The sequence below is a fragment of the Oncorhynchus tshawytscha genome, linkage group LG15 (assembly GCF_018296145.1).
Source record: "Oncorhynchus tshawytscha isolate Ot180627B linkage group LG15, Otsh_v2.0, whole genome shotgun sequence".
Taxonomy (NCBI): Eukaryota; Metazoa; Chordata; class Actinopteri; order Salmoniformes; family Salmonidae; genus Oncorhynchus; species Oncorhynchus tshawytscha.
In genome coordinates, this window is record NC_056443.1 from 21,138,413 (window position 1) to 21,166,203 (window position 27,791).

Here is a 27,791-nt window from a genome sequence, read left to right on the forward strand (position 1 = left end):
TAATGCTTGGTTTCAAAGAGTTGAGGTATATATGGCAGATAAATGCATATAAAACACTGCTCATTCTTGTAAATCTGTGATAAATGTTCTATTGATTGATTCTGCCTGGACAGAAAGCGGACCACACTGCCATAAAGCAATTTTGCTTACTTGACCTTCTGCCGTTAATCTTAAAAAATGTGGGCGCGTATTTCGATTTGGATTTAAAGCCAGAGCTTTCATATTGTCGCAAACCCATGTGTCGCGAAGCACGCCGCCCCAGTGAAGATGGCGGCTGAGCTGCACCCGCGCAGCGGAAAACTGATCGGACTGTCGAATTCGAACAGAACCGCTCAGCGAAACCAACCAGTCCAAGAATTTAACCACGGGTTGGTTCTAAGCAGAGAGCCTCTGAGGGACCGGGATGTATTCACCGTCCGTATTGACAATAAGGTAAACATAGCTGTCACTTTCAGCTCGGTGGGGGAGAGAGATGGGAATGCGAGGAGAGAGTGCATCCCGTGCCAGTGGGACGGAGTCTCTGTTGTCCGCAGTGGTGCTCGTGTCTTATTCAGTCCTCTTTGGGCGTGCGCAGTTTGACAATCAAGCAGTACAGTTTAGGTTTACTAGCGATCGTTTTAGCCATATCCTGTCCAAAATGTACTGCAACACATTTGCATTGGCACATTGACAACAACACTTGTTCAACACAATTAGCTAGCTAGCTAGCTCTGTGTGGTCCAGTCCATATACAGTGTATACTCTTTTTACGAAGGTAAAGTCAACTAGCGACATCTTCGCTACCAATTGCAAGGCTAACTTTACAGTACCGTTAGCTAAGCTATAGCTGATGTTAGCCATACTATAGCTAATGTTAGCCATACTAGAGATCTTTTCGTGTGTGGATCGAACCAGTAAGTGCCTCGCTCTGTCAAAACACGGTAACGTTAGCTTTCAACGGCTAACTAACTAGCTATTGCTAGCCAAATGAATGACATATTATTACCACGAACAACATTTAGCCTGATAGATTCACTACTGTATACCAACGTTAGCTCGTTTAGTTAGCCATGAGTTTGCATGTTTGAAATGTAAGGTAGCGAGCTACTGTCGCTAGGTAACGTTAGCTATATCTCTAAGTTAGCTAACTAGCAACAGTCACTTGGTTGACCGCACACAGGCAGCAGCATTTTTCAGTTGTTGACGTCTAGCTAGTCACAGAGGTCTACTACCTACAGCTAGACGAGAGAAGCCAACTGGTTGAGTCAAGTTAACCTGTCTGTCAGGTAGGCCATATGTCAATACTGTGGTCTTGACCAAAGATATAGAACCCCATATGGTCTGGTCTTGATAAGCAAAATAAAGGCAAAGCAGATATCAGTTGTGTCCTAATTGGTGTATGGTCAACTCAAGACCGAAGTTGACAAAACAACTGACCCTGTGTCAGTGGTTAGGGGGAAACCTCACTCTACTCTGAATAGGCTCATTCCTGAAAAGCATAGCTGTAGTTTATCTGGATTATTGGGCCTCTTTGTGATACACATTGGTATCACTGTGTTTACACAGGCAGCCTAATTCCAATCTTTTTTCTCTAACTGATGTTTTGACTAATCAGATTAGATCTTTTGCCAATAATTTGGCAAAAACTCAATTGTGCTGCCTGTGTAAACATAGCCATTGGGCTTGTTCAAAGTGACTGATCTACAAATCACCTTGCATCATAAATAACTACTTATTATTATTTGTAGATCAATCATTCACCATTTACCCACAATGTATAATGATTTGATGCTCTCCAACACGGCCAATGTTTTGAGCCAACCGTTAGTTACTGTTTCTGTTAAAAGGTCTGCCTGCCTATGCAACATTTAGACTTCTTATCTCTATGCCGACCGCAGCACCTAGTTTGCCTGTTATCTCATTTTAGCGAAGATAGCCATGATTATCGGTCTGCCGGCCCTCACACCTGTGGGTTTTTGGCAGAGGGCACTAGTACTGTCTCTTCCAATGCCATTTTAGCCCAACTGGGGTAGCACACAGCTCAACGAACATGTATAGAGGGTGTATCCTTCAACCACTTGTAATGCCGCTCTAGAAATCACTAGCTTGTCACATGAATAACAAACTTGCACAACAAGCTTTCACATGAAGAGCATAGCTAACTAGATGGATAACATTAACAACAGATAGGCCTATATCCCTCCCGGCAGTGAGTTACCCATTTTCTCACTGGCGATAGTTTCATGGCCAGTATCATCTCATGTATCAAAGCTATAATGGACCGCTATCCGTAATTGCATGGCGGAAATCAATATCTGTGCTGTACAGTCAGTGCAACAAACTTGGCATTGTTGCTACAGTAATGCTAATTATAGACATTGATAGAGCTTGTGTCTTGTCCTGCAATCGGACAACAGGCAAATGCACCAAAACCAAGCTGCTAGATTGATATACGACAGCTTGTTCGGCGTGGAATATGATGGTGTTTGTTGGTAATAGTGACAGTAGCATATTATGCGGAATGGTCGTTTGGTAAGCACTAGTGTAGTATGTGCCTGCCTCTCCCCCTGGCTGCTGGTCTTTGTTGTGTGTGTGTGTGTGTGTGTGTCAGAGAGAGATAAGGAGCAGCAGCAGCTTGTATTCACAGATGTGTTTGTCTATGCATTCGTTTGCAGATTTGTGTGTATGTGTGCTGGGTAGAGAGACCGAGAGATGGATGCAGCATTTTAGTGTGTGAGAGAGGGTCTACATCAGATTTAGAATGTGCTTGCAAGGATGAATACCTCAATAACAGATGTGATTTTCAGTATCACCAAATGTGTAGGCCAAAGTCATCACATTTTGTGATACTGAAAATTACAACATCTGGCGTTACAGCATTCAGCTGACCTTTTTTTACAAGGAGACGTGTGTGCCAAAGTTGAAAAATGTAGGCGCACAAAAATACATTTAGGAGCAGTGAGGCTCCTAAATTAAGATTCCAGGTCCCATAGCAAAATATTTAGGCACATATGTGAGTAGAATGTTTGCACTGTAGAGCCCTGCTCTAAATTGAATTCCTCTGCCTCAATTTACAGTATATTATTTACTCTTTGTCTGTCTTTAACCCAGCTCAACCGCTTGTATTCTCTGACCTGCCTTCTCCTGTCCTCGCTATCTGTAAGCCTACTGTGATACATTTACTGACTTGTTTTAATTTGATGGACTTTACTCTGCTTTTTGGTCTTCAAGTCAAATGTGAGTTTGTTGTTCACAGAATGTGCACTATTAGTATTTGGTAGCATTGCCTTTAAATTGTTTAACTTGCGTCAAATGTTTCGGGTAGCCTTCCACAAGCTTCCCACAATAAGTTGGGTGAATTTTGGCCCATTCCTCCTGACAGAGCTGGTGCCATAATTTTCTGGAATTTTCCAAGCTGTTTAAAGGCACAGTCAATTTAGTGTATGTAAACAACTTCTGACAGAAATAATCTGTAAACAATTATTGGAAAAGTTTTAATGACGCCAACCTAAGTGTATGTAAACTTCCGACTTCAACTGTACATACAAATGTATGTATGTATGTATGTACAGTTGAAGTCGGAAATTTACATACACTTAGGTTGGCATCATTAAAACTTTTCCAATAATTGTTAACAGATTTCACTGTATCACAATTCCAGTGGGTCAGATGTTTACATACACTAAGTTGACTGTGCCTTTAACTTCTCTAAGGTAGGGGGCAGCATTTGGAATTTTGCATGAAAAGCGTGCCCAAATTACACTGCCTTCTACTCAGGCCCAGAAGATAGGATATGCATATAATTGGTAGATTTGGATAGAAAACACTCTAAAGTTTCCAAAACTGTATGATTTTTTTTTTGTTGATGTAGTTTTCTATTCAATGCTATGATAGTATCCATTGATTTAGGACTCAAATTGCAGTTCCTATGCCTTCCACTAGATGTCAACAGTCTTTAGAAATTGTTTCAGGCTTGTATTCTGAAAAATGAAGGAGTAAGAGCAGTCTGAATGAGTGGACTCTGCCGTGTCACAGAGCTTTTTCATGCACGCGAACGAGAGAGTGCCTTAATTGTTTACCTTTTTATATTGACGACGTTATTGTCTGGTTGAAATATTTTCGATTATTTAGGTTAAAAACAACCTGAGGATTGAATATAAACATTGTTTGACATGTTTCTATGAACTTTACGGATACAATTTGGATTTTTTTCTGCCTGTTGTGACTGCGTTTGAGCCTGTGGATTATTGAAGAAAACGTGCGAACAAAACAGAGGTTTTTGGAAATAGAGACTTTATCGAACAAAAGGAACACCTTCTGAGAGCAAACTAAGATCATCAAAGGTAAGTGATTAATTTAATCTATTTCTGACTTGTGTAACTCTTCTACTTGGCTGGTTACTGTTCCTAATGATTTGTCTGCTGGGCTATGTTCTCAAATAATTGTAAGGTATGCTTTTGCCGTAAAGCATTTTTAAAATCTGACACCGTGGTTGGATTCACAAGAAGTTAATCTTTAAACCTATGTAAAATAGTTGTATCTTTTCTGAATTTTTATAATGAGTATTTCTGTATTTGAATTTGGCGCTCTGCAATCTGACTGGATGTTGGCCAGGTGGGACGCTAGCATCCCACATACCCGAGAGAGGTTAAACAGCTTGGAAAATTCCAGAAAATGGTGTCATGGCTTTATAAGCTTCTGATAGGCTAATTGACATGATTTGAGTCAATTGGAGTTGTATCTGTGTATGTATTTCAAGGCCTACCTTCAAACTCAGTGCCTCTTTGTTTGACATCATGGGAAAATCAAAAGAAATCAGCCAAGACCTCAGAATTTTTTTTTGTAGACCTCCACAAGTCTGGTTCATCCTTGGGAGCAATTTCGAAATGCCTGAAGGTACCACATTCATCTGAACAAACAAAAGTATGCAAGTATAAACACCATGGGACCACGCAGCCGTCATACTGCTCAGGAGGGAGACGCCTTCTGTCTCCTAGAGATGAACGTACTTTGGTGCGAAAAGTGCAAAACAATCCCAGAACAGCAGCAAAGGACCTCGTTAAGATGCTGGAGGAAACGGGTACAAAAGTATCTATATCCACAGTAAAACGAGTCCTATAATGACATCCTGAAAGGACGCTCAGCAAGGAAGAAGCCATTGCTCCAAAACCTCCATAAAAAAACCATACTACGGTTTGCAACTGCACGTGGGGACAAAGATCAGACTTTTCAGAGAAATGTCCTCTGGTCTGATGAAACGAAAATAGAACAGTTTGGCCATAATGACCATTATGTTTGGAGTAAAAAGGGGGTGGCGTGCAAGCCGACGCATCATGTTGTGGGGGAGCTTTGCTGCAGGAGGGACTGGTGCACTTCACACAATAGATGGCATCATGAGGGAGGGAAACACATGATGTGGATATATTGAAGCAACATCTCAAGACATCAGTCAGGAAGTTAAAGCTTGGTCACAAATGGGTCTTCCAAATGGACAATGACCAAGCATACTTCCAAAGTTGTGGCAAAATGGCTTAAGGACAACAAAGTCAAGGTATTGGAGTGGCCATCACAAAGCCCTGACCTTAATCCTATAGAACATTTGTGGGCAGAACTGAAAAGGCGTGTGTGAACAAGGAGGCCTACAAACATGACTCAGTTACACCAGCTCTGTCAGGAGGAATGGACCAAAATTCACCCAACTTATTGTGGGAAGCTTGTGGAATGCTACCCAAAACATTTGACCCAAGTTTAACAATTTAAAGGCAATGCTTCCAAATACTAATTTAGTGTATATAAACTTCTGACCCACTGGGAATGTGATGAAAGAAATAAAAGCTGAAATAAATTATTATTCTCTACTATTATTCTGACATTTCACATTCTTAAAATAAAGTGGTGATCCTAACTGACCGAAGACAGGGAATTTATTACTAGGATTAAATGTCAGGAATTGTGAAATACTGAGATTAAATGTATTTGGCTAAGGTGTATGTAAACTTCCGACTTCAACTGTACATACATACATGCATGCATACATACATACATACATACATACATACATACATACATACATACATACATACACAGTACCTTTCAAAAGTTTGGACACAACTACTCATTCAAGGTTTATTTTTTATTTTTACTGTTTTCTACTTTGTAGAATAATAGTGAAGACATCAAAACTATGGAATAGCACATATGGAATCATGTAGTCATCCAAAAAAGAGTTAAACAAAATAATATATTTTATATTCGTCAAAGTTGCCACCCTTTACCTTGATGACAGCTTTGCTCACTCTTGGCATTCTCTCAACCAACTTCACCTGGAATGCTTTTCCAACAGTCTTGAAGAAGTTCCCACATGCTGAGCACTTGTTGGTTGCTTTTCCTTCACTTTGCGGTGCAACCCATCCCCAAACCATCTCAATTGGGTTGAGGTCGGGTGATTGGGGAGGCCAGGTCTTCTGATGCAGCACCATCACTCTCCTTGGTCAATTAGCCCTTACACAGCCTGGAGGTGTTTTGGGTCATTGTCCTGTTGGAAAAACAAATGACAGTCCCACTATGCGCAAACAGATGGGATGGCGTATCGCTGCAGAATGCTGCGGTAGCCATGCTGGTTATGTGTGCCTTGAATTCTAAATAATCAGACAGTGTCACCAGCAAAGCACCGTTACACCACCTCCTCCATGCTTCACGGAGGGAACGACACATGCGGAGATCTCGCTTCTCATTGCTTATTTGAGCTGTTCTTGCCACAATATAAGAATTGCAATATTTTATTTGGAATAACATTGGAAGGCTATACTTAAGCAATATGGCCCAAGGAGGTGTGATATATGGCTAATATACCACGGCTAAGGGCAGTTCTTATGCACGACACAGCGCAGAGTTCCTGGAAACAGCCCTGAGCTGGGGTATATTTGCTATATCACAAACCCCCGAGGTGCCTTATTCCTATTATAAACTGTTTACCACTGTTATTAGAACAGTAAAAATAACTTTTGTCATACCCGTGGTATACGGTCTGATATACTACGACTGTCAGCCAATCATCATTCAGGGCTTGTACCACCCAGTTTATAAAATGTATTGTACATTACTGACTAGATCTAAAAAGGGACATAAAAATAAATAGATGAACTAGAAGCCTAAATAAATGTCACTTTCTTCTGCAGGTGAACTCATGGAGCGGCTCCGTAGAGATTGGGGTGACTGCTCTGGACCCGGCTTGTCTCGATTTCCCCAGCAGCGCTACGGGTCTGAAGGGAGGCTCCTGGATCGTCTCTGGCTGCTCAGTCCTACGCGACGGCCGCTCCGTTCTCGAGGAGTACGGCCGTGACCTGGACCAGCTGGCCGAGGGCGACCGCGTGGGCATACAGGTAAGTAGGATAGTGATTAAGAGAGGCGAACCAGTGGCCGGAAGGACACCACCGGTTGAAGCCCTGCGCCGGGCACTGAATTGGTAACAGGAGGGGTACTGGTCACCGAGCCTTGCCGTTGTGTCCTTGAGGATGGCACTAAATCTCTACAATTGCTCTCCATCCAGGGGGGCTGCTCTATGGCTGACCTTGTGCCTCTCAACTCTGTGTGTGTATTTGGGGAGATTGAGATGTCTTTCTCTAAAAATTGAATATTGCTATTCTTATTTCTGTCCTCCTATTCAGCGGAGCGCCCGTGGCGAGCTCCACCTGTGGGTGAACGGGCATGACTGTGGTGCAGCTGCCAGCGGTCTCCCAACACGCCTCTGGGCGGTGGTGGACCTCTACGGCAAGTGTACGCAAGTGACGGTGGTGAGCTGCGAGCCGCCCTCCTCGATGGAGAGAGATACGGAGAGGGAGACGGTGGAGGGGCATGAGGAGGTGGTGTGCGGGGTCCGGGAGGGAGACACCGAGGATCTGACGTCAGTGGTGAATCTGGCAGCAGCGACAAACGGGACGACAGAGGAAGGTAGGAGTTGTTTTTGTTTGCAATGTTTATGTGTTAAAAGATAGGGTTCGTTGTGTCATTGTGTGAAAGGTTGTAGAAGTGTAAATAAAGGGAAAGACTGACTCCTGTCTCTCTCACTCTTGTTCCTCTTGTTCCTATGTCAGTGCTGGAGCTCCCTCCTATTCACAACCGACCTGACAAGTTCCCCAACAACATAGAGCCTGAAACAGGTACGAAAATAAAACTCCCCAAGTCTCTACCTGAATATCTATTACATTTGGTCAATGATGCCACATTATTGACTGTTTCTCTTTCTCTCCATTTCTCTCTTTTCTGTCTGTCTTTCTTTCTCTCCCCCTGTAGCTCTGACGGAGCACCAGCTCTTTGACGTGTTCAACAATGCGATCGTGTCCCTCTACCGCTCAGAGGACGAGGGCGGCGGAGGACGAGACCTGGGGGCAGGAACAGGGACAGACTCTGGGACAGGAGGTAGAGGGGACAGGGGGAGCAGCAGCGGCGGGGGAGCTGTCAACAGTAACAGTAGTAACAGTGACAGCGGGGCCGGGACCGGCAATACCGGAAGCACCAATAACAGCCCCGCAGGAGGGGCTGGACTTGGGGCGGTGACGGGCGGGATGATGACCAATGACGCGCTGCTGTTCCATGAGAAGTGCGGTACGCTGATCAAGCTGAGCAACAACAACAAGACGGCGGAGAGGCGGAGGCCGCTGGATGAGTTCAACAACGGCGTGGTCATGACCAACCGGCCGCTCCGACACAACGAGATGTTTGAGGTGCGGCCAATGACTGGCTTCAATACTGAGATGTGAATGCTTAGAATGACAAAGCGCGGGGTTTAGAGAAAAGAGTAAAGAATACACGTGCTGTCATATTAATGATAAAACGCATGTATAGCTGACACCCGCTGTCATACCTGTTTACAAAATGTTTATCTGTTCGGACGGCGGGGTGAAGTGTCACCATTTTGCTATTACATCACAATTTAAGGCTGCTCCTCTTCATATGATAAAGCTGGAGGCTTCAGATTAGCCAATTAATATTCATGATGTTACTGCCACAGGCTGTGAATAGATAATTGCATTTGAATCTGCTGGAATGCAGCTTGATATGAATAATATATTGTAAATTGGTGAATGTTTCTATATTCTGGAGGATACAGGGTGAGAGAATTCATTAGACACCAAAAGGACTGAACCTGAGAGCGACTGCCTAAACTTGTCCAATAACAAACGCTTACTTCCGTTTTCTGTTGTCGCAAAACGCTTTGAGTGAATACGCCCATGGTTTCTGTTGCCACAGATCCGTATAGATAAGCTGGTGGACAAGTGGTCGGGGTCGATTGAGATCGGCGTGACAACACACAACCCCAACAACCTGGACTACCCTGCCACAATGACAAATCTGCGCTCAGGTATGTAACACACACACAGAACGGCAAGATGTATTATTCTGTGTGCAGTTTTTTGTGGAATAAATCATGTTACAGTACCTATTAAGTTCATGCAACGTGTGTGTGTGTGTGTGTGTGTGTGTTTTTCTTGCCTTCCCAGGTACAATCATGATGAGTGGCTGTGGGATCCTGACTAACGGCAAGGGGACCCGTCGGGAGTACTGTGAATTCAGCCTAGACGAACTGCAGGTCAGTACCACACACACACACACACACAACCTAACAGAGACTCGCAGCCTAATGCCTTGTGTCACTGTCTTCCAGGAAGGGGATCACATAGGCCTGATGCACAAGGCCAGCGGAGCTCTTCACTTCTACATCAATGGCATCGACCAAGGTGAGAGTGACACGCCAGGAGCATCCGTCAATGTAACGAGGGATTGAATGGCTGTAGTGTGGCGTTGGAGGGATAGTCTCTTAGTGCTCGTCCATTGGTATAGTAGTAACCTTGCGGCGACCTAAGGAGAGACAAACCATGAAGCGAAAATGCATGAAATATTTTATTTCATAACCATTTCAACAATGTGTATTTTCATGTTTTACATACTCGTTGTTATTTGATGTATTGCTTACATAATTGTCATGCAGTGCTGATTTTTGCCTCGTACAATGTAAAAAATCATGGTCGTTTCAAGAAATGCATACAATTGCAAATCATTATCATATTTCATCAATGACCTCAATTTGACCTCTGACCCTGTCCCTAGGCGTGGCGGCGGCCCAGACACCGCCCATGGTCTACGGAGTGGTCGACCTCTACGGCATGGCGGTCAAGGTGACCATCGTCCACAATCACAACCACAGCGACCGTCTGCGTCGCAACAACGCCATAATGCGGGCGCTGTCCCCCGACGTGGGCCGCCCCCGGCACGCCCTCTCCCTCACCTCCGACCCTGACGCCACTGACCGCCTCCTCTTCCACACCAACTGTGGGCAAAAGGCAGCCATCATCAGTGAAGGCAGGACTGCTCTTCGCCCTCAGTACGTAACCATGGCTTTGTTCCAAACAATATTATTACCAACTGTCTGTAAGATTCAAATGGTCAGTTTACGGCCCTTTCTGTATTTGTAGAAAAGGACCAGTTGACTCCGTAGACAGTTTAGGATAAGGATATAATTTTCAACATCAGAAATACAGATATTTGTTTTCTCTAGAAGTAATGGTGCACTCCTATTACACTCTCACAGGTCAAAAATAGGAGCTATTCTTATGTGATGACCTCTGACCCTGCCTCCGAGGCGTGGCAACATCGTTGCAGTCCATTACCAACTCAATGACGACATTGTGCTTGCTCTTTGGGGTCTAGGCCAGGCTACTGTAAAAGTACTTTTTGACTCTAGCTGATGTTAAAGGGCCTTTATCAATAATGATGTATGTATGTATGTAGGTGACATGCCTTATACAATATATTGCTAAATAGATAAATGTATAAATTGATTTGATTGTGTGAATATTTCCTCGGGCAGTGCGACGGACGACTTCAACCACGGCGTGGTCCTGAGTGGCCGCCCACTGCGCTCCAACGAGGTGTTCCAGGTGCGCATCGACAAGATGGTGGACAAGTGGGCGGGCTCCATTGAGATTGGCGTGACCACGCACAACCCCGCCTACCTGCAGCTGCCCTCCACCATGACCAACCTGCGCTCAGGTAATATCAACCTGCGCTCAGGTAATACCATCCTCTTACCCCTAGACACCCCAGATAATACCGACCTCTTACCCCTAGATACCATCCTCTTACCACTAGACACTCCAGATAATACCAACCTCTTACCCCAGATAATACCGACCTCTTACCCCCTAGACACCCCAGATAATACCGACCTCTTACCCCCTAGACACCCCAGATAATACCGACAACTTACCCCCTAGACACCCCAGATAATACCGACCTCGTGCCCCTAGACACTCCAGATAATACCAACCTCTTACCCCAGATAATACCGACCTCTTACCCCCTAGACACCCCAGATAATACCGACCTCTTACCCCCTAGACACCCCAGATAATACCGACAACTTACCCCCTAGACACCCCAGATAATACCGACCTCGTGCCCCTAGACACTCCAGATAATACCAACCTCTTACCCCAGATAATACCGACCTCTCTTACCTCTTACCCCCTAGACACCCCTAGACACCCCAGATAATACCGACCTCTTACCCCCTAGACACCCCAGATAATACCGACCTCTTCTTTTTTGGCTAGGTTGAGTTTCCACCTCATACCCTCTGAGCAGTGTCTATGGATAGGGGCTTTATTCATCTACTTTTTCATACTCCAATGTACAGTATGTTTGGAAAGAGGTATAGATTGACTGATGATGTTTCTCAGGGACGTGGATGATGACCGGGAATGGAGTGATGCACAACGGAACCACCATACTGGACGAGTATGGACACAACCTGGACCGACTCAAAGTGAGTGGGAAATCTACTTTACAGTCAGCCTTATATTATCAAACTCTACCCCCCCCCCCTTCTCTCTTTTTTTACCCCTGTTGCTCTCACTCTTTCCCTCACTATCAACATATGACACTATCATTTTACTACTTACTGCCTCTTGTGTTTCGTAGTTGTCAATTTAACACTCCGAGCTCTCTCTCCCCACCCCCCCACCCCAGGCGGGGGACACAGTGGGCGTGGTGCGTAAGGAGGACGGGAGCCTCCACTTCTTTGTGAACGGGGTGGCGCAGGGCCCGGCGGCGTGGAACGTCCCGCCCAGCGTCTACGCCGTGGTGGACCTCTACGGCCAGGCCGCACAGGCCACCATCATGGACGACATGGGTGAGAGGGAAAGGGGGGGGGTAGAGAGACGGGCGGGAGGAAGGTAGAGAGACGGGCGGGAGGAAGGTAGAGAGACGGGCGGGAGGAAGGTAGAGAGGTTCACAAGAACATTCTAAAGGCTGCTAGTGTATCAACTAACTTTTTGTCTCCACAACCATTCATGACTAAACCCATCTCTCTCTCTCTCTCCCCCCTCTCCAGCGGACCTCCCCCCTCTCCCAGAGGACAGCTCGGAGGGCCCCACCGTCATGTCGCCCGGCAGCCCATGCTCGGTTGCCGGGGGCAACAGTGCCAACGACCTGCGCTTCCACCAGCTGCACGGCACCAACGCCGTGATCACCAACGGGGGGCGCACTGCCCTCAGACAGAACTGTCGCTCCGAGTTCAACGACGCCATCGTCATCTCCAACAGGTCAGTGACACACACACACACACACACACACAATCGTCATTTCCAACAGGTCAAAAGGTACACACACACACACATATCACTTGTGTGTGTCAAGACTGTGTTGTCCATTGCTAGGTGCCTTCGAGACGGAGAGCTCTTTGAGATAGTCATTCAGAAGATGGTGGACCGTTGGTCGGGGTCAATAGAAGCAGGTAAGATAATGGCAGGTAAGGCGTTTCTATTTTACCCCTCTCAAACTTCACACAGCCCTATCCACACCCACAGCAGAGGGGTGATGTGTTTGTCTGTGTGTGTTCTGTCCAGGTGTGACTTCCATCAGGCCAGAAGAGCTGGAGTTTCCTAACACCATGACGGATATAGACTACGACACCTGGATGCTTAGGTAAGGGTTTATGTTTGTTTGTGTTCAAACCCAGGTGTCCTGCTGCGCGCCTGGGAGCTAATGAAACGTTTTCAGGTCTCTCTGGACATGTGTGGTTCACCTAGCTGTCTTTGTTACGCCTGAAGAAAAAGTAATTCAAACGTTTTATCTCTCCCCCGCATTCCAGTGGTACGGCCATCATGCAGGACGGCAACACCATGCGTAACAACTACGGCTGTGACCTGGACTCCCTGACCACGGGCAGTAGGATCGGCATGATGCGTTCGGCCACCGGCGACCTCCACTACTACATCAATGGGGTGGACCAGGGTGTGGCCTGCACCGGACTGCCGCCAGATAAAGGTGAGTGGAACCAGTTGTCATGTACATCTTATCACAACCCCATGTACAGTGCCCTCAAGTATTCAGACCCCTTGACTTTTTCCACATTTTGTTACCTTACGGCCTTAATTCTAAAATGGATTAAATTGTTTTGTCCCCCTCATCAATCTACACACAATACTCCATAATGACCAAGCAAAAATGGGTTTAGAAATTTTTGCTAATTTGTTACAAATAAAAAAACTGATAGCATTTACATGCGTATTCAGACCTTTTACTCAGTACTTTGTTGAAGCACCTTTGGCAGTGATTACAGCATTGAGTCTTCTTTGGTATGACATTACAAGCTTGGCAGACCTGTATTTGGTGAGTTTCTCCCATTCTTCTCTGTAGATCCTCTCAAGCTCTGTCATGTTGGATGTGGAGCGTCGCTGGACAGCTACTTTTAGGTCTCTCCAGAGATGTTTGTTCGGGTTTATGACCGTGCTCAGTCTGGGCTACTCAAGGACATTCAGAGACTTGTCCCGAAGCCACTCCTGCATTGTCTTGGCTGTGTGCTTAGGGTTGTTGTCCTGTTGGAAGCTGAACCTTCGCCCCAGTCTGAGGTCCTGAGCAGGTTTTCATCAATGATCTCTCTGTACATTGCTCTGTTCGTCTTTGCCTCAATCCTGACTAGTCTCCCAGTCTCTGCCGCTGAACAACATCCCGACACTGCCACCACCATGCTTCACCGTACAGATGGTGCCAGGTGTCCTCCAGACTTGATGCGTGGCATTCAGGCCTAAGAGTTCAGTCTTGATTTCATCAGACCAGAGAATCTTGTTTCTCTGGTCTGAGAGTCTTTAGGTGCCTTTTGGCAAACTCCAGGCGGGCTGTCGTGTCTTTTACTAAGGAGTGGCTGGTGGAGTGCTTCAGAGATGGTTGTCCTTCTGGAAGGTTCTCCCATCTCCACAGAGGAACTCTAGAGCTCTGTCAGAGTGACCATCGGGTTCTTGGTCACTTCCCTGACCAAGGCCATTCTCTCTGATTTGAATCCGTTTGGCTGGGCGGCCAGTTCTAGGAAGAGTCTTGGTGGTTCCAAACTTCTTCCATTTAAGAATGATGGAGGCCACTGTGTTCTTGGACTTTCAATGCTGCAGACATTTTTTGGTACCCTTCCCCAGATCTGTGCCTCGACACAATCCTGTCTCGGAGCTCTACGGACAATTCCTTCAACCTCATGGCTTGGTTTTTGCTCTGACATGCACCGTCAACTGTGGGACATTTTATATAGACCTGTCCCCCTTTCCAAATCATGTCCAATCAATTTAATTTACCACAGGTGGACTCCAAGTTGTAGAAACATCTCAAGAATGATCAATGGAAACAGGATGCAGCTGAGTTCAATTTCGAGTCTCATAGCAAAGGGTCTGAATACTTATGCAAATAAGGTATTTCTATTTTTTTATTTGCAAAAATGTCTAAACCTGCTTTTGCTTTGTCATTATAGGGTATTGTGTGTCGATTGCTGAGGATTCTATTTTAATCCATTTTAGAATAATGCTGTAACGAAATGTGGAAAGTCAAGGGGTCTCAATACTTTTCCGACGGCACTGTATGTGCTAGGGGTCTCATGAATTGATTAAAATGGAATTGATAGTGTCCTGAAGCCATTCCTGCGCTGTCTTGGCTGTTTGCTAAGGGTCTTTTTAGTTAGCTGCCACAAGCATCTCTGAATAAATACACTTAGCAGCTCTTTTATGCTAAAATATCACTGCTATTTAGTTATTTTACTTTTTATTTGTCAATATTCGTCTCATTAAGATTAATTGTCTTTGTCAAGGGAGACTTTCCAAAACACTCTCCTTCCCTCCCTCCCTCCATTAGAGGTGTATGCGGTGATAGACCTGTACGGTCAGTGTGTCCAGGTGTCCATCACCAGTTCCTCTGGCCCTCTGGACAACAGTCTGTGTACCAGCAACATAACAGAGAAGAGCTTCCCCATACACTCACCAGGTACGCACCACGGACGTGTGTTGTTTTCTCTCAGGTTCCGGATTGAAATAAATTGTTAAACAACAGACCGCAAATGAACTGGCTCACATCTCCTTTTCCCCTGTGCGTGTGTCTCTTTCTGTACGTGTGTGTGTAGTGGCAGGCGTGGCCCACCGGCTTCACAGTAAACATGGTAAGAACGTGGTTCTTCTGGGAGAGGGCTGCCAGGCCGTCCGGGTAGGCGGATACGCTCATGGTATCGTCTTCAGTGCCAAGGAACTCAAAACAGACGAATTGTTTGAGGTGAGCCAAGGCAGGGGGAATACCATGGAGAGGTATTCAAGGTGTGAAAGTAGAGTTGCTGGGGTGGAATTTAGCATCGCTTTTTTTTTTTCTTTTCTTAAAGCTCTTATACAGTGCCTTCGGAAAGTATTCAGACCCCTTGATTCTTTTTCCACATTTTGTTAAGTTACAGCCATATTCTAAAATGTATTCATTAAATGTTTTCCTCATCAGTCTACACAATACCCCATAATGACAAAGGGAAAACAAGTTTCTTTTGACATTTTTGCAAATTTATTTAAAAAACAAGAACCGATACCTTTGCCATGAGACTTGAAATTGAGCTCAGGTGAATTCTGTTTCCATTGATTATCCTTGATGTTTCTACAACTTGATTGGAGTCTACCTGTGGTAAATTCAATTGATTGGACATAATTTGGAAAGGCACACACCTGTCTATATAATGTCCCATAGTTGACAGTGCATGTTAGAGCAAAAACCAAGCCATGAGGTTGAAGGAATTGTACGTAGAGCTCAGACAGGATTGTGTCGAGGCACAGATCTGGGGAAGGGTACCAAAAAAATGTCTGCAGCATTGAAGGTCCCCAAGAACACAATGGCCTCCATCATTCTTACATGGAAGAAGTTTGGAACAAACTGAGAAATCGGGGGGGAGAAGGGCCTTGGTCTGCGAGGTGACCAAGAACCCGATGGTCACTCTGACAGAGCTGCAGAGTTCCTCTGTGGAGATGGGAGAATCTTCCAGAAGGACAACGATCTCTACAACACTCTACCAATCAGGCCAGACGGAAGCCGCCACTCAGTAAAAGTCACATGACAGCCCGCTTGGAGTTTGCCAAAAGGCACCTAAAGGACACTCGGCCCATAAGAAACAAGTTTCTCTGATCTGATGAAACCAAGGTTGAACTCTTTGGCCTGAATGCCAAGCATCACGTCTTGACATCTGGCACCATCTTTACGGTGAAATATTGTGGCAGCATCATGCTGTGGGGATGTTTTACAGTGGCAGGGACTGGGAGACTCGTCAGGGTCAAGGGAAAGATGAACGGAGCAAAGTACAAAGAGATCATTGATGAAAACCTGCTTCAGAGCACTCCAGACCTCCGGTGGGGGCAAAGGTTCACCTTCCAACAGGACAACGACCCTAAGCAAACAGCCAAGACCGCACAGGAGTGGCTTCGGGAAAGTCTCTGAATGTCATTGAGTAGCCCAGCCAGAGCCCGGACTTGAACCCGATCGAACATCTCTGGAGAGAACTGAAAATAGCTGTGCAGTGACTCTCCCCATCCAACCTGACAGAGCTTGAGAGGATCTGTAGAGAAGAATGGGAGAAACTCCCCAAATACAGGTGTGCCAAGCTTGTAGCGTCATACCCAAGAAGACTTGAGGCTGTTATCGCTGCCAAAGGTGCTTTAACAAAGTACTAAATAAAGGATCTGAATACTTATGTAAATGTAATATTTCATATCTATTTTTTAATACATTTGCTAAAATTACTAAAAACCTGTTTTTACTTTGTCATTATGGGGTATTGTGTGTAGAATAATGAATAAAAAACAATTTCATCAATTTTAGAATACGGCTGTAACAAAATGTGGAAAAAGTCAAGGGGTCTGAATACTTTCCGAATGCACTGTAGGTGATTTGTAATTGAGGAATTGTAAATAAAAAAAATTTCCATCCAGCAAAACAAGTTAATTCTTTATCACTCCATTTTTGCCATCACTAGTACTCATCCTCTTCTTCCTCTCTCTTCTTCCTTTCCCACCATCCCAACCCCCAGGTGAAAATAGACGAGGTAGATAACCAGTGGTCTGGTTCCCTCCACATGGGTCTGACTAGCCTGGCCCCCCCAGAGCTGCCCTCCTGCCCCATGTCGGGCCTGTCCCCCTCCCTCACACAGCTCCGCGCCAAGGTCACCTGGCTGCTGGCAGGGTCAGAGGTCAGACGCAATGGGGTCCTCCAAAGACAGAACTACGGGGCATCCCTGGACAGATTGACGGTGAGAGAAGGAGAGGGGAGGGAGTGGAGAAGGAACAACGTGTCAGAGAGAACTTGGATGTAAAGATGGTGACTAGTGTGTTGTGAAAAACTATCCAAAAAGTAGGCAGAGACTATTGGAGTATAATAATGAACCTATAATCAAGCAGCTTCAGGCGAGATCCATCTCTGAGCATAGTCAGAGAAAGAACTCCCCTGCAGCTACTTGATTTAAAGGTTCATTATTATACTCCCAATAGTCTCTAGAAAAATGTGTGCATTTGGAACGGATAGAAGGATCGCGATGAGTACAGAAATTGGCAAGTGTGTACTGGTAATAGGATGGGTACTAAGATGAATCCTCTGTGTCTAGGTGGGGAACCGCGTGGGCGTGAAGAGATGCAGTGATGACACAATGCACGTCCTCATCGACGGAGAGGACATGGGAACAGCTGCTACCGCTGTGGCCAAGGTACACACACACACACACACACACACACACACACACACACACACACGTGTGAGTATGTTCAATTAACACGCACACAAACACTTCATGAACGTACAAACTGTTCTCTCATCCACACACGTCATATGTGTTCAATTCTCACACACACACCACACCACCCCACTAACCCCCACCTCTTTCTCCCCTCCCTGTAGAATGTCTATGCGGTGCTGGACCTGTATGGTCGTGTGACGGCTGTGTCCATTGTCAGTTCCTCAGTGCTGGAGGATGCAGAAAGCATCAAGGCCCCCTCCCTCTCCTCAGACAGCTGCAGCGACGGCGAGGAGGACAGCACGCCGGTGAGAGACACTGAGGGATGTAGTGGGATGGGACACTGAGGGATGTAGTGGGATGGGAGACTGAGGGATGTAGTGGGATGGGAGACTGAGGGATGTAGTGGGATGGGAAGGCGAGACAGTTGGACAGCATGCTTTTGCCTGGACCAAATATCTCCAAGTACAGTAGGAAGCCAGCATTTGCTCCACAGGTGGTTTAAGATTAGCACGAATTGAGCAACTGAAGTAAACATTAGCTTGTTGATTTACCTCTCTCTCGCCCCCGCTCCCATCTATCCATCAGGTTGGGAGCAGTAAGCTAGCCCTGGTGCCCAACACTGTCATGGCCTTCCTGGAGAACCATGGGAAGAACATCCAGCTGTCCAATCAGAACCTGACGGCCGCCCGTGTCTCCAGCTACAACCAGGGCCTTCTGGTCACAGCACAACCCCTGCCCAGACAACAACTGTTCCAGGTAGCTACACTGGTGTGTGTGTGGTGTGTTTCTGGATTTTTTTGATTGGGGCAGCGTCGTTGTTTAGGGACACATTATATATTATAGTGCTTTCTGTTGCTATTGTTTGTGACTGACAGTCCGAATGTCTCTGTTGCCATAGTTTCAGATCGACCGCCTGAACCCGTCGTGGACGTCGTCCTTGTCGCTAGGGGTGATGGGTCACTCCCCCGACCGCCTCAACTTTCCCTCCACGGCGTGCTGTCTGAAACGCTCTGCCTGGCTGCTGCAGAGAGACTCTGTCTTCCACAACTCACTGAAGGTACTGGAGTTGCTGTCTCTCACTCAGCTCCCTTCACAACTCACTTTCTACTTTTGAAAACATTTTGTCATTTCAAATGAATAACCTGATTGTTTGATTAGTCCTCTTTCTCTTTCCCTTCCCTCCATCACTTCACCCCCCCCTTCCTCCATCCCAGATCTGTGAGAACTATGGTCCTAACCTGGACACCTGTCCAGAGGGTACAGTATTGGGTCTACTAGTGGATGGGAACAGCTGTCTGCACCTCCATGTGAACGGGATGGACCAGGGGGTAGCAGCCCAGGACATCCCCACCCCCTGCTACCCCCTCATAGACCTCTACGGGCAGTGTGAACAGGTACGTCTGTCACCCTCTCACCCAAAACCGCCTGAATCTGAAGAGGATGAGGAAGGTAATTTCTACCTGCTTAGTCTAGCCACTGATATAACCCCCGGTAATGCATTTTTTTTAATGATGATTAACAGTCCCAGTGGAAAACCAAACTGCCACCCAGGCATCCCTCTGCGTTAAAAAAATAAAATAAATAATAACTTCTACACAAACACAGGGTGTTTCCCAAATGGTTCCCTATATGGTGCACTACCTTTGACCCGAGCCCTATAGCCCCTGGTAGTAGTGCACTATAAAGGGAGTAGGGTGCCATTTTAGACGAGTCCTACTCAGATCCACTTTTAGATCAGTAGCTAGGAACTAATCTGCTAGTATGCTGCTCTATGTTCTCTAATCCTGAAATACTTCCACCTGGCCGAAGTCATAATCCCAATCTCATTTAGACACTCCATCCCTCAGTAGGTTTGTAACTCTAATCCCAGGCCCCCCGCCGGGCTGGGTTTAATAATCTGTCGCCCGGCCTGGCCCTGTACAACGTAATCGGTTGTCACACTTCCTGAGGGCCGACTGAAGTCAAGTCAGTGACACGCTCTGATGTCGTTGGCAGGTTACAATCGTGACTAACAACGTGCCAACCGTGGGAGGGGAGAGCGGCGAGGCGCGTTGCCAAGGCGACATGGAGAAGGCGGACATGGTTGACGGTGAGAAGACGATGTCAACTCATCGCAGGCCTTTTACAGTTGATGTTCAAAATGTCTTTCATATTAAAAGTTACTTTCATGTGTTCTGTAGATGCAAAGTTGACCAAGTTATTGTCCTTGTTGGCATCACGTTCTTTGACAGTAAAACGTTTTGACTTCTAAGTAATATCAAGCTCTGTATACATCTCTTATTGGCCTCAACCGGTGCTACCCTTTGACCTTTGCTATCTGACCTCCAGGGATCAAAGAGAGTGTGTGCTGGACGCCCCCTCCAGAGGTCAACCCCAACAAGACCTGTGAATATCAGGCCCTGTGCTCGCGCTTCAAGGACCTGCTCACGCTGCCAGGTGAGTACCCGACACACTTTTTACATTTTTTTTTTTAAAGCTAAACTTTCTTTTTGCCTGATTAACCTCTGGTGGCAGAGCATTCCATGATGACATGGCTCGATACATAACTGAACAACGCATTAAATCTGTTTTTTGTTTTGGGTACAGTGAAGAACCCATAGTGGCCTGTCTGGTGGAGTATGTATGTCTGTTTTGAAGTGTACGCAATAGATTAGACAAGTGGTTAATTTAAAAAGACTGGAAGAGAAGTAGTCAATTTCCCCTCAACCATGAAAGACTATGATGCATGTGGTTGTTAGTTCTGTGTGCGCAGTTAAGGGCAAGGCATTCTGCTTGGTTGTGAGCCAGCTACAGCTTTGCTAGGTATTTCTTAGCTGTGCCTGACCATATTAGTGGACAGTAATCAACATGGGACAAGACCAGAGCCTTAACAACTTGTACAGTTGATCTTTGTGCCAAAAACGCAGAACATCTAATTCTGAAATCATGGGCATTAATATGGAGTTGGTCCTCCCTTTGCTGCTATAACAGCCTCCAATCTTCTGGGAAGGCTTTTCACTAGATGTTGGAATGTTGCTGCGGGGACTTGGTTCCATTCAGCCACAAGAGCATTAGTGAGGTCGGGCACTGATGTTGGGCAATTTAGGCCTGGCTCGCAGTCAGCGTTCCAATTCGGGTCAGGGCTCTGTGCAGGCCAGTCAAGTTCTTCCACGCCGATCTCAACAAACCATTTCTGTATGGACCTCGCTTTGTGCACAGGGGCATTGTTATTCTAAAACAGGGAAGGGCCTTCCCCAAATCCTTTTGCCACAAAGTTGGAAGCACAGAATTGTCTTGAATGTCATTGAATGCTGTAGCATTAAGATTTCCCTGCACTGGGAAAAAAGGGGCCTAGCCCGAACCATGAAAGCAAGCCCAGACCATTATTCCTCCTCCACCAAACTTTACAGTTGGCACTATGCATTGGAGCAGGCAGCGTTCTCCTGGCATCCACCAAACCCGGATAGGTCATCGTACTATCAGATTGTGAAGCGTGGTTCATCACTCCAGAGAACATGTTTCCACTGCTCCAGACGCAAGCTTTACACCACTGCAGCCGACACTTGGCATTGCGCATGGTGATCTTGGACTTGGGTGGCTGCTCGGCCATGGAAACCCATTTTGTGAATCTCCCATGAACAGTTCTTCTGCTGACGTTGCTTACAGAGGCAGTTTGGAACTCTGTTGCAACCTAGGACAGAAGTTCTGTTTTGTGAGCTTGTGTGGCCTACTACTTTGCGGCCGAGCCGTTGTTGCTCCTAGACGTTTCAATTTCACAATAACAGCCCTTACGCTTGACCAGGGCAGAAATTTAACGAACTGACTTGTTGGAAAGGTGGCATCCTATGACGGTGCCACGCTGAAAGTCACTGAGCTCTTCAGTAAGGCCATTTTACTGCCAATGTTTGTCTATGGAGATTTCATGGCTGTATACTTGATTTTATACACCTGTCAGCAACGTGTGTGGCTGACGTAGCCGAATCCACTAATTTGAAGGGGTGTCCACATACTTGTGTGTGTGTGTGTGTGTGTGTGTGTATATATATAAAAACAATCCCAAAAAATATTATTTAACGAGGCAAGTCAGTTAAGAACAAATTCTTATTTACAATGACGGCCTACCCTGACCAAACCCGGACGACGCTGGACCAATTGTGCACCGCCTTATGGAACTCCCAATCACGGCCGACTGTGATACAGCCTGGAATCGAACCAGGGACTGTCGTGACTCCTCTTGCACTGAGACGCAGTGTCTTAGACCACTGCCTACCTCTCCCCATCTTCACAACAACTATGTCAATATGACTTGACCATAATAACTGACCATCTAATGTTGCTTGAATTTTAGAAGAGCTTAAAACAAGGGCAGTGTTTCTTGTAGCCTTACCCTAGTGTGACGTTTTGATAACCATGTCTGTCGGACAAGGTGACTTTTTATCAATGTATTCCGCTCTATTCGAAAATGATGGTTAGCATCAAAGTAGACGTCATACAAGACTACAAATCCCTGCAAGCACCTGCACGACGTCTCTAGTCCTTTGCTAACAGGTATTGTTTCAATTTAAAACTTGCACAAGACAGTTCACAGAATTGACCATTTTAAAGCCATTTAGCCAATTTATTATTTACTAAATTTAGCTAACATTAGATAGTTAATCCAGAGATCCTAACTTTTGATTCGGCCGTCTCGTCCAGATCATGGCATTTTGTAGTTCTTTATGATAGCCACATTAGCAGCTAATTAGCATTTAATTTTTGGGTGATAAATACATGCGAATATATATATATTGATAAGTCATCTTGTCCTAGAGAGATTTACACTTATAAAAATGTCGCACCAGGGTAAGCCTACACTAAACACGGCCCTTATTTTAAGTGTTTCTAAAATCCCCTATGGAGAAAGATTTCTGATGGAAAAACGATTGGAACCATTTCCTTGTTTGACTGAGTCTTATGACTCATGCTGTTGTACTCTATACCAGGTGGCTTATCCTTCTTGGCACAAACTTCAAAACGGCAATTTTGACCAAATTCAAAACGGCAATCCTCTTAAATTATTAGATCTTCAATACACAAATATGATAGTTCGATGTTGTCATTTCCCTTCTGTTTGTCCACTTTAGCATAACTAGAGCGCACTCTCTGGGTTCTATTGGATACGTAACACTCCAATCGTGTGATGGCAGGTGATGTAAAGCCATAAGTTCGTTTTTTTTGTTTTTCAGTAACGAATGATGATCTATAACTTCAAAGGCTGCACTGAAATCTAACAATACAGCTCCAACTATCATCTTGTTATCCATTTAATCATTGGATAATTCTATTTCTGATAATAACAAAGAAGGAATGAATGGTTTTTGAGCAGGTTGTTTTCAGCAGATGCCTCGTCTGGTTTAGCTCGGCTGCAGCCGGGGGGTGCTCTGTTCTTCGTGCCTCTTCTGCGTACTCCAGCTGTCTTGTTGGTCTCAATGGTGGAGGGGGGTGCTTTTCTGTTGGTGTGGGGGGGTTATGCTATCCAGTTGAGTATCCTTGGCTGAGTCATAACTCCATCTTTGTTGTTCTCTCACTCTCTCCGCCTATCCATCTCTCTCAGATGGCTACTTCAACGAGGATGCCAAGTATAACCTGTGTTACTGTGAGTCTTGCCACAAGCTGCGCGGAGACGAGTCCTACTACAAGAGAGGGGAGCCCCCCCGGGACTACGCCCTGCCCTTCGGCTGGTGCCGCTTCGCACTGAGGTCAGAGGTCGCAAACAGCCAGTCAAGTGGACTGCGAAAACTGTCTTCAACCAATGAGTATAATCTAGTTCAATTAACAAATGGATTACTAGATCTGACCTATTCCCACCTTGGCGAAAGATACGGGGAGAATGTGAATAAAAATAGTATACAGTTTAAACTTTGAGTACTGGCTTTGAGTATCAATGTCCTAGGACACAAGATACAGATGGAGAGGGTTTATCTAACAATTTTGTGTGTGATTGTGTGCGTGTACTACCTCCCCTATAGGATCAAGGCCCACTGTGAGGTGTCTAGTGCGTTTAAGAAGTGGCACATAGCCTACCACGGCACCAGTGTAGGGGCTCTGAGACGCACTCTGGACCATGCTCAGCTGCTCTCTGGTACGACGCAGCATTTGTTTCCTTATCCACTTTTGTTTAAAAAAATAAATAATTGTACCCCTTTTCTCCCCAATTTCGTGGTATCCAATTGTTAGTAGTTACTGTCTTGTCTCATCGCTACAACTCCCATATGGGCTCGGGAGAGACTAAGGTCGAGAGTCATGCGTCCTCCAATACACAACCCAACCAAGCCGCACTGCTTCTTAACACAGCGCGCATCCAACCCGGAAGCCAGCCGCACCAATGTGTCGGAGGAAACACCGTGCCCCTAGCGACCTGGTTAGCGTGCACGGCGCCCGGCCTGCCACAGGAGTCGCTAGTGTGCAATGAGACAAGGATATCCCTCCCGGGCAAACCCTCCCTAACCCGGACGACGCTAGGCCAATTGTTTAGGGGTCCACTTTTTTGGACCCCTAAAAATAGTGAATTGACCACAGGTCACCTTTATTTTGATGTGCATATAACCTCAAGGGGTTGTTTCTCTCCCAAAGCACTAATCTATCCTTTTGAAACGTATGGTTGATTTCCAGAACCATTTCCATCACAAACATTTTCCCTAATGATTAAAGAATCATGACGGTGATGTAAATGAACAAACCCATGTTGTCTTGGTGTTTCAGGGACTTCGTCCATCTTCTCTGTGTCTCCGGCAAAGATGGAGGGTCCTAACGGCTACATTGAGCCAGAGGAGAACAGCAACAGCCTCCCCGACAGGGAAAGGGACAAGGAGGTTCCCCGGGTACAGCTGTCCCCCACCATGCGCTATTCCGGCCTGGAGATGTTCGCCCCTAAAGTGCAGTACGTGTCAAATCTCTATTGTTGTCTCTCTCATGCCCTTGCTTTTTATCTGCCTATTGAAGTTTATACTCAGTTTATTAGGTACACCACCCCGTTCACTCCTACAGACCGTGAGTCACGTGGCCGTGGCTTGTTATATAAAGCAGGCAGACAGGCATTGAGGCATTCCGTTACTGTTTTTGATTGACCCGGTACTAGATGGGTGTACCTGATAAACTGGCCACTGAATATACTGTATACCATGAAATTGTTATGCTGTCTTGGTCTCCTCTGCCTTACGCTGCTTTTGTTCTTTCATTCTTATTCCCATGACTCCTGCTCACCTCTCTCCCTCCAGATTCCGGGACCCTCGTTCTCACTGTTGTCACCAGGCCCAGGTGGGTTTCCAGGTGTGTGTGCGGCCAGGCTCTTATAAGGTGGGGCCCCAGAACCTTGGAGCCAGCGAGCCCCTTGACCCCCGCTTTAGCAACACAGAAATCGAGTGGATCACCAAGGAGCAGGGGGGCACCCTCCTCTACGGCCTACTCATACGGGTGGAGTGAGGGAGGGATGAACAGTGGGATGGATAGAGTGGAGATAAGGGAGCTTCTCTATCCCAGCGGTGCCTCCAAAACCTCTACTCCATCAACCAAATTCCAGACTTTGAGACTCTTTGGAATTTGGGTCATTTCCCTCCTGTTTCCTGGGGGGGATTGTTGACATTGACAGTTCAGCATTATTTTAGTTTATTTTGGACAAAGTACATTTTTGTTTGTTTTGGAATTATTTTAACAGGGTGGGGCTTTGGTGGATTCAGAGAAGAACAACAAGACTGACACTGCCTGCACTTTATGTTTTGAACACTTTGGGCTATTTAAAAAAAAATATATATGTAAAAAACAATCTACTTATCATTCACAATACAACACTCGTTTTTGGTCACCGCAGTTATTCTTTTAGCACTGTTGTCCTCTCTAGCTCTTGTTTTTATCACCTTTTATCCTAGCCTGATCACTCTCCTCACTCTCTTTTTGGTTCTCAAGTACAGGGGGGGGGATGGTTCTCCTCAGTTCTCAAGGCTGAGTGCACAACCGGAACCGGTCACGTTCCAAGACTTAAACCTCCTCGCAATGTTGACCGCCCCCCCCCCCATCACCTGCTGCTCAGAACGGTCACTGACTATTGGACTTTATAAACTAAAGACTTAACTGCGTGTCAATGGAGGAGGAGAAAGACTGGAAATATCCCTGAACAGGAGGACCTGAGAGCACCTTTTTTAGAGGGAGGAACAAAAAAAAAACCTGGAAGAAAATGTTTACAGGTGTAACGCTAACCACTGTCTGTCTACATGTATGAGTAAGACTCTCCATCTCCCTCCCCTCTACTCACACCTGTCCTAGATTTTTTTAAATTCTTCGTTAGTGGAAAGCGCTTCCCTAAGACAAGTGTACTTTCTCGTTCCCACGTTGCAGAGGTATAGATATATACACTGTTTCTTGTGGGGGGGTGGGGGAGGGTCTATTCAATTTCTGTCTGTTTCACTGACAAAGCTATCTGCAACTTGAATAGTGTGAAGTGGCTTCCTCTCCTTAGTCCTCATCTCCTTTCCTTCACCTGCACTGATCTGAAGGAAAGGAGCAGATAGACATGTAATGAATAGAGCGGACATGATTCTGTACCAGATAGGCATGTTTGTTCTTCATAACATAGTACTATCTGAACTTTACACAATGTTGTGGCCTGCTGAACGTGCCTGTCTTCACACGTCGTCGTTTACACTAGAGTTGCGTTCAAGTCTTTAAAGATTGTAACGTATCTGTCCCATTAGGGCGTCGGTGAGCGTACGGGCAGTGTCAGTGAGGCCATCTCCATTTTTAAACTCATACATTTTCTTCTACTTCTGAGTTGGTTAACAAACTGAAAGGGTGTGCACTGCCACCTAGTGTGTTGTTTGAACAGGTATAAAGCCAAGGTTGGCTATTTTACAGCCACCTGCAGTAATGGAATGTTTGCTTACGAGTATAATTCATTGGCTGATCCCTGGATGGAATTTTATGACACTTCCTTAACCCATAGGAAGGCCCACCCAGTTGACTACTTAATAATTGTGAAGTCCCTAATGGCACTGCCCATGCTCAAACTTGCTTCTGGACACTGGAGTCCTCTATAGAACTCTATGGTCATTGTTTTAACAGGGAGAAATGTTCAGAGCCAATCCTTATTGGGGTGTGTACTCACATTGGTGTGTCCGTGCAAATACTCTTGGGAAATGCAGTATTTAACGAAATGCAGGCCCTGATGCTGGTGTTTACATTGTGAATGTAATTCATTAGGGTTTTTGTCATTTAGTTTTTTGTGGTCCGTTTACGTTGAAACTAACACCCTTCATTTGACATATTACATTTAAAAAAGATTAACACTGGTTCATTCATTCCTTCCCCAAATATTTGATTTTATGTGGACGACGACTAAAGCATATCTTCTTTTAACCATGTATTTTGTTGCCAATCTGATGTATGACTTACATTCATACATAGCCGCGCCATCTTGCCAAGTCATTATTTTGACAGAGGAGAAAAACAGGTTGAGTCAAGATCCAAGGTTCAGTTGACTTTCCTCACACACAACTGTGTATAACCTAATTTATTGCAACAAAAAAAGTGGGCTTTGAAGAAGGAAAAAAAAAAAAAAAAAACTTGCTTGCAACGTCCAATCAAAATGTGAAAAATTATATGGGGTTATTTAAAGGCCCAGTGCTGCTTTTTATGATACTACATTTTTTCTGTATGTTGCATTTGTACAGGCTGTTACATAACATGAAATCATATCTTCCTGATTTGTAAAAAATAAATGGACAGAGTATGCACATGA

At 45.5% G+C, this 27,791-nt stretch overlaps 1 protein-coding gene across 4 annotated transcripts; it reads left to right on the forward strand.

Moving 5' to 3' along the window:
- The first annotated feature begins 247 nt into the window (after positions 1-247).
- On the forward strand, positions 248-27,791 carry LOC112214690 (neuralized-like protein 4). 4 transcript variants are annotated; one of them, XM_042298289.1, is made up of 30 exons: positions 248-432; positions 7,158-7,361; positions 7,647-7,929; positions 8,073-8,138; positions 8,272-8,702; positions 9,229-9,340; positions 9,480-9,568; positions 9,644-9,716; positions 10,087-10,360; positions 10,847-11,049; positions 11,718-11,803; positions 12,007-12,169; positions 12,371-12,581; positions 12,696-12,787; positions 12,885-12,963; positions 13,130-13,305; positions 15,151-15,279; positions 15,416-15,561; positions 17,345-17,563; positions 17,915-18,013; positions 18,205-18,348; positions 18,629-18,799; positions 18,942-19,100; positions 19,258-19,437; positions 20,039-20,132; positions 20,372-20,479; positions 23,616-23,760; positions 24,031-24,143; positions 24,764-24,941; positions 25,279-27,791. In XM_042298289.1, the coding sequence occupies exons 1-30, from the start codon at positions 268-270 to the stop codon at positions 25,481-25,483; spliced, it is 4,797 nt and encodes a 1,598-aa protein (XP_042154223.1). In that variant the 5' UTR covers positions 248-267; the 3' UTR covers positions 25,484-27,791. The 4 variants fall into 4 exon arrangements, with proteins under 4 accessions (XP_042154223.1, XP_042154224.1, XP_024229376.1 ...); XM_042298290.1 differs by having other exon boundaries at positions 12,696-12,772; XM_024373608.2 differs by having other exon boundaries at positions 10,847-11,028.